Raw genomic sequence first — 12,281 nt, 5'->3', positions numbered from 1 at the left:
TACAACGAAATTCGTTGTAAATGCATAAATGGTAAAAGCATGTTTTTTTTAATGTTTGGATAAGGTAAGTATGGGTATAGGGGTATATATTTTGGGGTACTGAGATATATGTTTTGGGGTGTTTGGGTATTTTTAGGGTTCAGATATAGTTTTGGGTTATGGGGTTCAGGGGTATTTTTAGGGTTATGGGCTAGGTTTGGGTTTTGGGGTATTTTTAGGGTTCAGGGGTAGGTTTGGGTTTTGTGGTACAGGGGTATTTTAAGGGTTATGGGCTAGGTTTGGGTTTTGGGGTATTTTTAGGGTTCAGGGGTAGGTTTGGGTTTTGTGGTACAGGGGTATTTTAAGGGTTTAGGGCTAGGTTTGGGTTTTGGGGTACAGGGGTATTTTTAGGGTTCCGGGCTAGGTTTGGGTTTTGGGGTACAGGGTTATTTTAGGGTTCAGGAGTAGGTTTGGGTTTTGGGGTACAGGGTTATTTTTAGGGTTCAGGGCTAGTTTTGGGGTACAGGGGTATTTTTAGGGTTCAGGGGTAGGTTTGGGTTTTAGGGTACAGGGGTATTTTAAGGGTTCAGGGCTAGGTTTGGGTTTTGGGGTACAGGGGTATTTTAGGGTTCAGGGGTGGTTTTGGGGTACAGTGGCATTTTTAAGGTTCAGGGCTAGGTTAGGGTTTTGGGGTACAGGGATATTTTTAGGGTTCAGGAGTAGGTTTGGGTTTTGAGGTACAGGGGTATTTATAGGGTTCAGGGCTAGGTTTGGGTTTTGGGGTGCAGAGGTATTTTTAGGGTTTAGGGATAGGTTTGGGGGTACAGGGTATATTTATGGGGTTAAGATGGGTTAGTGTTTAATGGTGTTGGGCATTTTAAGGAGTAAGGGTGGGTTATGATTATGGGGTGCAGGGGTATTTAAAGGGAGCAGGGTGGGATTAGCACACGATATGAGACATGACATGAAGGGCGGAACGTACCACACGCCCCCAGCGTTTGTCACGCCCCCAGCAGACGCCCACAGCACAACGCAGACACGCCCACAAGGGACTACTTTGCTGGCACGGTTCTTTTACCTTTTAAATGTATATGGTGGGAGTCTGCATAGCCTATGTCCTTCTGCTGCAACTGCCCTTTCCAACACTGTATTGGGTGTTGTGATTGGTGCTGTGGTTCCTGAGATTACCCGCCTCAAAGGTTTGGGCTCTCTCTTTATTATATATGTGTATATATATATATATATATATATATATATAGCAACATTAGGCATTTAGTGGTGTTCCTTGTGCTTTGGGTCCCGGTGCCACTGCATCTCTTCACTATAGAAAACACGATGCCAGTGCTTGCCAGATAACTGCACTTTTGACTGTGTGTTTAGTTGTAAAATATAGTAATATTAGGGGGCAGATTTATGAAGGCCTTGAGCCGCAATTGCGTCACTAAATGTGACGCAACGGCGGCGCAAACAATGCGCCCTATTTACAACGTGACGCATCTAAGAGATGCGTCACGTTGGAAAGCCCTGCGCCATAAGGAGGCGTTCCTGCGCAGGGGGGGGCGTTCCTGCGCAGGAACGCCTCCTAAAAGTGGCTGAGTGATATCTATGAGATTTCACTCAGTCACTTTCTACGTCACTTCCTTACGCCTGCTTCAAGCAGGCGTAAGGGTGACGCACAATGCATAGAATAGGTGGCTCCTGTGCATTGCAGGAGTCATGTCGCACTTGCGACATGACTCCTGCAATGCGCCGCCCGTACGTCAAGAGATGCGTCACGCATCCTCACTTCCTTGCACCATGGTGCGCTGCATCATAAATGCGGCGCACCATGGGTGGCGTAGCAGTGGCGCACCGTGACGCATGTTAACTGGCGCATCCCTGGGGATGCGCCAGTTAACATAAATCTGCCCCTTGGTGTTTAGAGGAGTTCTGACAACTTTTGGGGCCAGTGCCACTGCACTTGCTGCACCATTCATATGTGCCATAATCCAATCATACCCTCACCAATGTTTGCCGTACTCTTGTGTTGTAATGCCTAATTATCCATGTATTTAACGATTTCAAAAATATCTGTAAGAAGTCTTTTGCGCTTGGCTAAACTTGACCAGTTCACCATGGGCAAAGTCCATAGCTTTACAAGCTTCACGTTCTATTTTCTTTTACATTTTTATAAGTTACTGATAATAGATGTTTTTGAACGCTAACAAAACAAACAAAATACAGTCACCATGCAATATCCTAGGATGTAGCCTTACGGCTGGAAATGGGGGAACCGGTTTCGATCCTCAGCGTCCGGTCAACATTCTGTGAATCTGGGCAAATCACTTAATCTCCCCGCGCCTGCCACAAAATTAATGTGTCATTGTGTAATGTAACTGGTGCTCATGTAAAGCACTCCAGTACCTTCGGGTCGAGTTCACGCTATATAAATCTGCAACAACAACAACAACAACAAAAACTACAAAAATAACTTAAAGACTCTTAACCTGTTTCGTAAAATCCATACGTGTGCCTAAACGTAATTTAGGCTTTGATTTGCAATCTGTTGGTTTAAAAATCTTTCCTTACACGCGGAGTGTCAAAAACGCACCCGCTGTTGTTCCGTTGGTGTATCTTATTCCTAGTTCCTTGTCCTGACAAAGAGTTGGCGCTTGTTTCTTTTCGGGCGAGTAAAGTCACGTGACAGGATGTGCCCTGACTCACTGCAAACCTTTTCCTGCATGTTCTGCGCATTGCCGTGGAAGCCGGAGGGGTGGTGCGTGTTGAAATAGTCATCGAAATTAATAATATTAGAAGCTGTCAAATAAAATACACAGCCGCAAACACAAAGCACTCAACCGTTCAAAAGAAAAATCTCCGCACACTGGGTATGAAAAAACTATAAACGTGTTGTATATTATTGGATTTAGTACCGTGTTCGGTTTAGGAAAGATCGTTGTATTTGATTTCACTTACGTCGCAGTCTGTTGCTCCTTTGGCTCGAATTGTTATTGTTGTGCAATGATTACACGAGAGAGAAAGGAGGGAGTAAGACATGCATTTAGAAACGTGCAGTGGTCTAACGTGGAGGTGAGATTGTCTGCTGGTAAAGTTCCAGGGTATAAAGTGACACAGCATGTCTTGTTAATCTTTAGACTGAACCCCTGCCCTGAGACCGCTTCTGCAGATCCGGCCAGTGAACACAGGAGCGGCACAGCTGACCTCCAACCTTCCTTGCTGCAGACATGGACTTCTTAAACCGCACCCTGCAATCTATGAGAAGAAAAAAACATAACGATCAGTCATCTAGCCAGGTAACTTGATGGCACCTTCTAAATGGGTGGGCAAGCGATGTCAAGTTAAGTATATTGAACTGCCAATGATCTCTTCTCGTGTGACACCCTCAGCTTGGCTTAGCTTTTTAGCACATTGCATTTGGGACTTGTAGTTGAGCTTTTTAACTTGTAGACTTTTTAATTCCCGACTGCCATTGAAATATGGTAGCCAGAATATAATCCGTACTGTTGTCCTGGTTTGTTTGTAAATTGGCGTTCATTGAATAAGGCTTTCAAGCCACCGGCATGGATTATATTCTGGCTGCCATTCAGCAATGGACATCATTTTGATCATTTACATGAGGTTGACATGTTGACTTTCTGTACCTTAGCAAAGACTATATGGACATATTAATCAATATTGATTATTTTACTGAAGGTTTCTGTATTTCAAGCCAATCGCACATTGCTTTTCGAAAGTTTCTTTTGGGTCGAAACAGGTCGGCTGTGAATGTCCAATTTGTCAGTAATAAAAAGAAAAATGAAGTTTTGGAATTGGAGGCATTTGAAATTATTCATCCTTCTGGACTGCTTTCAGGCCAAAATGGTCGAGTGGTGATCTCATTCCTGTGTACACACTGATTTTGGGAACATTGTATCTATCCAGTCACATAGACACGATTGGGTCCTGACGTAGCAGGGTTCATAGTGTTTACCACCTGTTCAATACTTTTGAGTACGGGTATTGAGTGCAGGTATACATATGAGTACTAGCTACAATTGTAAATTGTTTGTGGTCTTTGATACAGATGTCTCAGGGAGTTCACATTTTGGCTATAAAAAAGTAAATCTTTAGATAATGGCTAAAGCATGAACGTGCTAGCTAGCGTTTTGCCCTTAAGTGGAGCGTCTTTATGAACTAAAAATGTTAAGTTATGTTATGTTAAATGAACTTTTAAAGCGCACGTACACCAAACGGTTTCATGCCACTGGAGTCCAGGGGATACGGCTGCATGAAAGGTTTAGTCATATGCCTGGCGGAAGAGCCAGGTCTTTAAAAGTTTCGTAAACTGAGTTTAGGAGGTCAGTGATCTAATATCCAGAGTGAGAGAATTCCAGAATTGTGGGGGCCAAGACCGCAAATCTTAGTCCCCCATGTTTCTTGCGTTTAAAGGACGGGACGACCAGAAGATTCTGTTGGGAAGACCTGAGATCCAGAGAATGGACGTAACACCTAACCCAAGAGGATATAAACGCCGGGCTATTGCCATAAAGAGCTTTGAAGGTAACACACCCCTACCGGAAGCCAGTGTAATCTTTTCATTAGTGGCGTAACATGGTGCCATTTAGGCTGATGTTAGATTAGTCTGGCTGCCTGGTTTTGCGCCAGTTGCAATCGTTTTAATTGATATGCCAACATAAAGTGCGTTGGCATAGTCAATGTGGGAGATGACTAAGGCCAGTACTACTTGGGTCAGGGCATCTGTAGTGAGGAATCTGCTGATCTTCCTGATCCTTCGAAGCTGAAAGGAACAGGAAGAAACCACTGTCCCCATCTGGGCTTTCATAGATAGATCATTGTTCATGGTGATGCCCAGACTTTTGATTGAGCATACAGGGAATGGAGGATTTCCCAATTCAGATGGCCAGAAGTTGGAGTTCCAGGGCTTAGCTGGCCCGCCGATTAGGATCAGCTCCATTTTATCAGGGTTCAAATTCAGATGGTTACTATTCATCCACTCACCAATTGAAAATTAGAAACAGAAGATGGCATAATTGCACATTAATTTCCACGTAATGTATTTTATATTGCTTCTTTTGCTGACTCGTGGTTTCGTCAAAGCATTTTCCAGAGATGGGGTTACTGAGGAAGACACTGAGGCGCTCTTGCTCAGGTAGCCGAGTGAGACTCCCATAGACCTAAGACACTAATAACTGACATTCAATCAATACACCTACAGGAACAGAAGGTTCTCAGAGCTTCTCCGAATTTTATACGGTTTGTTAATAAAGCCCCTGTCCTGAGTGACCTCATAATTTTGGAAGGACCGTTATCTGAAGCTACTGGTTCCATCAGCTCTATGAGATTCACACAGACACCACAGATCTGTTTAGTACATCCCAGAGATTTCAAGTGAAATTCTGGTGCATATAGAGGAATAACCAGGGAATTGAACCAGAAATGACCTGCTGTTCCAGTAATTCCTCATTTCACGTCTGTAGCCGCTGTTAACTCTGTAGCCACTGATATAACAATAGCGCTAGTATCAGGAACTTTGATGGTGGAGTTTTAACAGGACCAAGTATGAGCAACTCAAATTTAAGACCCAAATGACGGGCTAATGGAATGGAGTTCAGTAGGGAAACACAAGCCCTTAAACAGTACCGCCAAAATACTTTTATCTCACAGGTTGAAAGGAAAATATGAGTAGCCAACCATAGCTTATTGGCAGGCTGGTTGGACAGCAATAGTTTTAAGTAATTGGCTCACTGACCAAGCAGAGCCTTGTGAAGTAGGCCATATCCTGGGGGGCGTTGCCAAGGTGGCAGCCATGTAGGATGTGCTATAGAAGAGCTTCTTGACAAGCCCTGGGTTGCTGAAAACAAGAAAGATGGCAGAGCAGGAGGAAGCCTAATCTCGCTTCTGCCGTAAATAAATACAGCGATTGGGTATCTGCATTACGCTGACAGCGAGTCTACGGAGATGAGAGGCTTTCTCAATAGCGAGACGTACAAGGGGAGTTCCTGCAGAAAGACGATAGGGAGGACATGGTGGGACAGAGCGTGCAACAGCGGCCTGGACAGAAATTCAGTAACAAACATGAATGGTGGTGAGGAACCTTACCCGTCCTGTATATTTTTACCTCAACTCCTCAGGAAGAACTACAAGGAAGCTGCGTGCACTGAGGTTATAGTAATACAAGAAAAATTCTATAACAAAACGTGTTATAACCTACTGTTTATTATTTTATAAGCGAAGGAGATGCGTTAGATTCTGCTTTTGGTTGTAATTCATTCTCTACACACGTTCTCTGTTTCCCTGCTCTGCACAGCCAGTGTATGATATCATGGAATGTTGGTGAGTGACTGAAGGAGTGGATGTTAGAGAGAGTGAGATGTTGCTCCTGGTGGGGTTTTCCCTATTAAGTAACTTGTAACCTTTCCAATAAACCTACACTGTGTTATTCTCCATGAACTGGCTACTTGACATCAGCTTACCAAGAGGGATTCTTTTTTTTTTTTGTAAACAGTTTTTTATTAAATATTAAACAGAAGATCTGCATTTATATCTTAACAATTGACAAGATATTACAGTGACAGTCTCACAGCGAGCGACAATATGTGTAATATATTAAAGCTATATGCATATTGTGATTTTCACACCTCTTCTGATTCCTGGTCCATTGCTGGGGAGGTACATGTATTTCCCCTATAAATATTCCATTTACCCCCTCCCACTTCATGGGGCACCCTCTGTGGATATATGTGGCTTTTTCTGCTACCATAATTATATCCATGTCCCTGCACCATTCCTCGTGAACTGGGGCTTGTACCCCCCCCCCCCATTTCTGGGCTATATTCTGTTTAGTTATTATCATCCCTGTCGTTGCCCAGTTTTAGTCAGCGTGATTTAAGTCCTTTGGTTCCCATATATTCAAAAGACAACATTTGGGTTCAGGTGGGGCCTGGGTTGGCGCTGACCTCCGTGATAGTGTTCATTAACGGCTGTCCAGTATAGTTTAATAACTGGGCAGCCCCACAAGATATGGTAGAAGGTGCCTATGTCGTTGCATTGACGCATGCAGCGCTGGTCCATGGTTCTCCCTATTTTGCATAACGTCACTCTTGTGAAGTATGTCCTATGTAATATTTTGAGTTGTATCAGACGTAGCCTGGAGGACACCGCCGCCACCTTGGGTGATTCCATTGCTTCCTGCCAGTCCGTGTCTTCCAGTCCCCCGACCTCTTCCTGCCATTTAGCCCTTAGTGTCAACATGGGGTCTATTTGATTATTAATGATTTTCCGATATGTAAGGGAGATCGCCTTCTTGGCTAGGTGGTCCGTTTAATAGTCGGTCCTCTAAGGGGGAGGCTTCAGGGAAAGTCTCCTCCGCTGGAATAGCAGCTTCTAACGCGTGTTTTACCTGCATATACCAGAACATCTCGGCAGGAGCCATCTCGTATTGTTCCTGCAGGAGGGGACATGGAACAACCTTCCCCCCTTTCCAGAGGTCGCCCAGCCGGGAGATCCCTAATATATCCCACTTTTGGACCCCTTTGCTCTGGTCAAGTGTGCCTAGCTTGCCGGTATCCCATAATGGGGTGTGTAAGCTTTTCAGCCCATCCCAGGTGCTGCGTCACTGTATGCCACACGTGAATCGTATGTGCTGCTGGTCCCAGTAGGCTTGATTATTTCTGTTTGTTGTACAGTACTTAGTTAACTCCCCTCAAACTCAGGGCCAATCTATCTAGGTGGTACGCAGGGTCGGTGTTGGGTGCGTGGATCAACTGATTGATCACTACCAGTTGGGAGGCCCAGTAATTTGCCAGAACCTTGGGCAGGGCAATGCCACCACCTCACCAACTTCTAGTCAGTTTGTCTGCAGCTATCCTAGCCAGGTTTGTTCTCCCATAGGAGATTAGTAACTTCTGAATCAATGGCCCTAAAGTATGACTCCGGAACACAGTAGGGCGTGTTCTGCAGGGCAGAGAGAAACCTGGGTAACGCCATCATTTTAAAAAGTGCCGCCCTACCCAGTAGGGTGAGCGGTAGTGCTCTCCAGTGTTTCATGTCTCAGCCTCTGCAGTGGTTCTTGGAAGTTCAGCGCCGGGAAGTCATTCGGGTGAGACGTAACATGAATCCCTGTGTATTTAAAGCTATCTGTTACTACCCTAACCGGGCAATTCTTAGGTAACTCTGGATGGGGCCGTACAGGATATATAGTACAGACTTCTCCCAGTTGATTGTATATCCGGAGATCTCGCCATACCTTTCGTATTTATTTAGTATTCCATTAATGGACCGCGTGGGAGAGGCTATATATAGCAGAACGTCGTCTGTGTAGAAGGAGATTCGATCTTCCCATTCCTCCGTCCAGCGCATGCCGCGATTCATTAGATCTCCTCTGATCCATGCAGCCAATGGCTCTAGGATCAGCGCAAAAACGAGCGGTGACAGCAGGCATCCCTGCCGTGTCCGGCGTCCCAAAGAGAATTCCCGTGAGATATGTCCATTTATCACTACATGCACTATAGGGTTGGTGTATAATAGATGGACCCATGAGCAAAACTTAGGCCCAAACCCCTGATGCTGGAGGGCTGCAAAAAGGAATGACCATTCCACGGATTCAAAAGCCATTTTTGCGTCAAGAGACGGCACCGCTGCCTCCTCTTGTATTGTGTGTTTACGGCAGAGGACGCTCTGTAGCCGTCTGAGGTTCAGGGCTGTGTTCCTACCCGGCATAAACCCAGATTATTCAGAGTGAACTAGTTTAGTGAGATAGGGGGTTAATCGGAGCGCCAACATTTTGGCTAAGATCTTGGCTTCCGCGTTAATCAGTGAATTAGGTCGGTAGGAAGTGCTCTCAGAAGGGGTTTTGCCCGGCTTGCGGATAGCTACTATGGTAGCAATGCGTTGGTCTTTAGGAAGCTCTCCCTGAACCAAGCATGCTTCATACATTTTCAATAGATTGGGGGCCACTTCATCCGCTGCACGTTTGTACAGTTCTATTGGGATACCATTTGGGCCACTGGCCATCCCGGACTGTATCTTATGGATGGCCACCTTAAGTTCGTCTACTGTTAAGTCAGAGTCTAGCTTCAGGGCCTCTTCCTGCGTGAGGGTTGGCAAAAGTATGTCTTGAATGACGCGGAACGAGTACAAAACTGCTATTTCAGCCGCCAAAAAAGCTTATGCCTCAGACAAAATTTTATCTGCCCCCTGCAAGTCTAAGGAGATTTTTAAAATCCTCAATGAATTTACCTCTGATCCTAGGATACTTCCGACTCAGGCCCCCACACAAGAATCATGTAACGCGCTGAGCACTTTCTTTGTCCAAAAAATTGCCTCGATCAAAGATACCATTCCGACTATCCCCCCTGGCGCTGGCCCTGCTTCTCCCCCCCATAATGCTTTATCTTTCACATTTTTCCCGCCCTTAGACCCTACCGCTTTGGCCACACTGGCCACCCGCGTTAAATCTGGATCCCCAGACGACTGCTGTCCCCCCACCATATTACGAAATATCTGCCACTCTTTACCTGATTGTATCCTTCCCCTGCTGAATTCTTCTTTGTCGTCCGGTACGGTACCCCGCTCCTTCAAGGAGGCCGTGTTGGTGCCTCTACTGAAGAAGCCTGGGGCTGATCCCGCCGTCCCGGCGAATTACCGCCCCATCTCTCTCTTGCCTTTTTTCTCCAAAATTCTGGAAGCCCATGTCACCACCTGCCTCTCACAGTTTATTGAGAACTCCACCTTTCTTGAGACTAACCAGGCCGGCTTCAGACCCGGCCACTCTACGGAGACTGTCATCTTGGCCGTGCTGGATGCCCTGAGAGACGGTGCTGACAAGGGTACCCCCCAGGCCCTGGTTTTATTAGATCTGTCGGCTGCCTTCGACACGGTGGACCACAACATCCTTCTCCACCGTGTCGAGCAAGCTGGCATCCAGGGCCTGGCGTTGGCATGGGTCAAATCCTTCCTGACCGGGAGGTCTCAGACCCTTAGCCTGGGCACTTTTAGAGCTCCTCTGGAGCACCTGCCCTGTGGGGTCCCTCAGGGCTCCTCTCTGTCCCCCCTTCTTTTCAATCTTTATCTTCGACCCCTTCTTTTTTCCTTGAGGCAGTGGGACGTCACCGTCTTCAATTACGCGGACGACCTACAACTCATCTTCCCTCTTGATTCCCCTTCTGCTATCCCTAACTTTCAGGCTGTCATGTCCCACATCCTATCGTGGATGAGCCAAAATCAGCTTAAGCTGAATCCCGGAAAGACGGAGCTTCTCCTCCCTGGTAAGAGCTCTACCCACTGGGGTCCGCATTTTTGGCCGGCAGAACTTGGCCTTCCCCCCACCCCTGTGGCCTGGGTAAAAAGTCTAGGGATTACTATTGACTCCGGTCTCTCCCTCGGGCCTCAGGTGGGGACAGTTGTCTCCTCCTGCATGTTCCAGCTGCGCAGGATCAGGAAGGTGGCTTATCTCCTCACTCCTGAAGCTCTCCTGCAAGTAATCATGGCCCTCGTCCTCTCCCGCTTAGATTTCTCGAATGCTATCTATCATGGTCTGCCCAAAACATCTTTCTGCACACTACAATTCGTTCAGAATCAAGCGGCGAGATTGGCCTTTGGGAGTCCGAAATGGCAATCCGCCAAACCCCTCCTTCTAAAACTGCACTGGCTCCCCGTCGCCTCGAGGGCAGCCTTTAAGATCGGCTGCCTTACCTTTAAATCCTTATCTGGTTCCTGCCCTGCCTTTTTTAAATCTCTCATCAGGACTTACAGCCCCTCTCGGAACCTGAGATCCTCTCACCTGCACCTCTTACTCACCCCCCCTGTCAAACTCTGCAGATCCTGAGGCCGGAGATTCGCATTTCTGGCCCCCCAAACTTAGGAATTCCTTCCCCATCTCTCCCAATTCCCTTACTCTCTTCCGTAAATCCCTAAAAACTTGGCTCTTCCCTCAATCTGCCTAAACCCTCCCAGTCCCCCAGTAGTCTGCCAGCGCCAGGAAACCCATGGTGTCAGCGCGCTTTATAAATGCCCCTTACAATACAATACAATACAATAGCATCTTGTACCGTGGTCGTGACCGTGGATGCGTACACCTGCTTAAAGTGCGCCGTCAGCGCAGTTGCCATTTCCTGTGGGTCCGATGTGGATCCCCCATTTTCTAGTCTAAGCTCTGCCACCCATCTATCCACCCGATCTCTTTTGTTCAACCAGGCTAGGAGTTTACCGGCTTTATCCCCTGATTCATAGATCTTATGTGACTCTGCTGTCGGGCGGGTTCTGGTGTCTGCCAATAAGTATTCTTTATATTCTTGCTGTTTTGTGCATAGCCTTTGTGTGTTGATGTCTGATGGGTCACTGGCATGTTGTGACTCTAATTGATGTACCTCCTGTTCTAAGGCCTCTATTTCTTTCTTCTTTTATTTTTTGTGACCTTCAATAAGGGATACAGCCTGTCCCCAGAGGACCGTCTTATACGCCTCCCACAGGACCAACGGCGATGAGACCGATGCCTCTTTTTCTCTAAAGTAGTGTGTTGTTGTAGTAATCAGGCCTTTTCTAATCTTAGGGTTTTGTAGATATCACGGGTATATTGGATACATACGTCTTTATGTGGGAGTGTGCGATGTGTACTCCGCTATCACCAGGGAGTGATCCGAGATTCCCCTGGGTAGGTGCAATACTGCCCCAAATAGTCCCACATTGTCTGTGGCCTGCAATGATGAAGTCTATACGTGAGAGACTGTTGTGAGCCCCAGAGTGAAAGGTGTACTGTCTTGTTTGTGGGTTTTTAAATCGCCATATGTCCAGCAAGCCGTGTGCGTCAAGGAAATCTGTTAATCTGAAGCTGGCGCGGTGTTGAGGCCGTAGGGGTGTACGGTCTTCTGCGTCATTTGATGTAGCGTTAAAGTCGCCCCCAATGATTAGGTCTCCCTCTGGCAATGTCAGCAGGAATGAACCTAATGCTTGAAAGGCCATTGTGTGCAGCGCAGGTGGGATGTACACCGTTACAAGATTGATTGGGCGGCCTTCCCATTGAGTGGAGATCACCGCAAATCGGCCTTGATCGTCCCTGAAGGTGTGGGTAATAATGAGAGGGAATTGTTTTTTAACCAAAATTCCCACCCCCGGGATCCCGAGGTAAATTCCGAGTGTACTGCCAGTTTAAAACCCCATCGGTCCAGCGCCTTGGATGTCGCCCCTACTAGATGTGTTTCCTGCATCATTATAACTCCTGGGGCTTTACGTTTTAGATATTGCAGCACCAGCCCTCTCTTTACCTTATCCCTTAAGCCATTGACATTCCAGGAGATGAGTGCTAG

The 12,281-nt window shown here is 46.6% G+C and overlaps 1 protein-coding gene across 7 annotated transcripts in view; it reads left to right on the top strand.

Moving 5' to 3' along the window:
• The window catches only part of LOC144754696 (putative oxidoreductase YteT), a 1,220,731-nt gene that overhangs the window by 125,347 nt on the left and 1,083,103 nt on the right, over positions 1-12,281 (top strand). For 5 of the 7 annotated variants that reach the window (XM_078642823.1, XM_078642828.1, XM_078642827.1 and 2 more), the window contains one exon: positions 3,114-3,272. The exons of 1 other annotated variant lie outside the window; for it this stretch is intronic. In XM_078642823.1, coding sequence (XP_078498949.1) covers positions 3,204-3,272 — 69 coding nt within the window. In that variant the 5' untranslated portion in view covers positions 3,114-3,203. Of the gene's footprint in view, positions 1-2,713; positions 2,847-3,113; positions 3,273-12,281 lie in introns of those variants that run through there. One more of the 7 variants, XM_078642826.1, reaches the window with a different exon arrangement.

Source organism: Lissotriton helveticus, chromosome 5_1 (genome assembly GCF_964261635.1).
Source record: "Lissotriton helveticus chromosome 5_1, aLisHel1.1, whole genome shotgun sequence".
Taxonomy (NCBI): Eukaryota; Metazoa; Chordata; class Amphibia; order Caudata; family Salamandridae; genus Lissotriton; species Lissotriton helveticus.
Note: the sequence above shows the minus strand (reverse complement) of the source record. Positions and strands in the feature narration are given on the sequence as shown.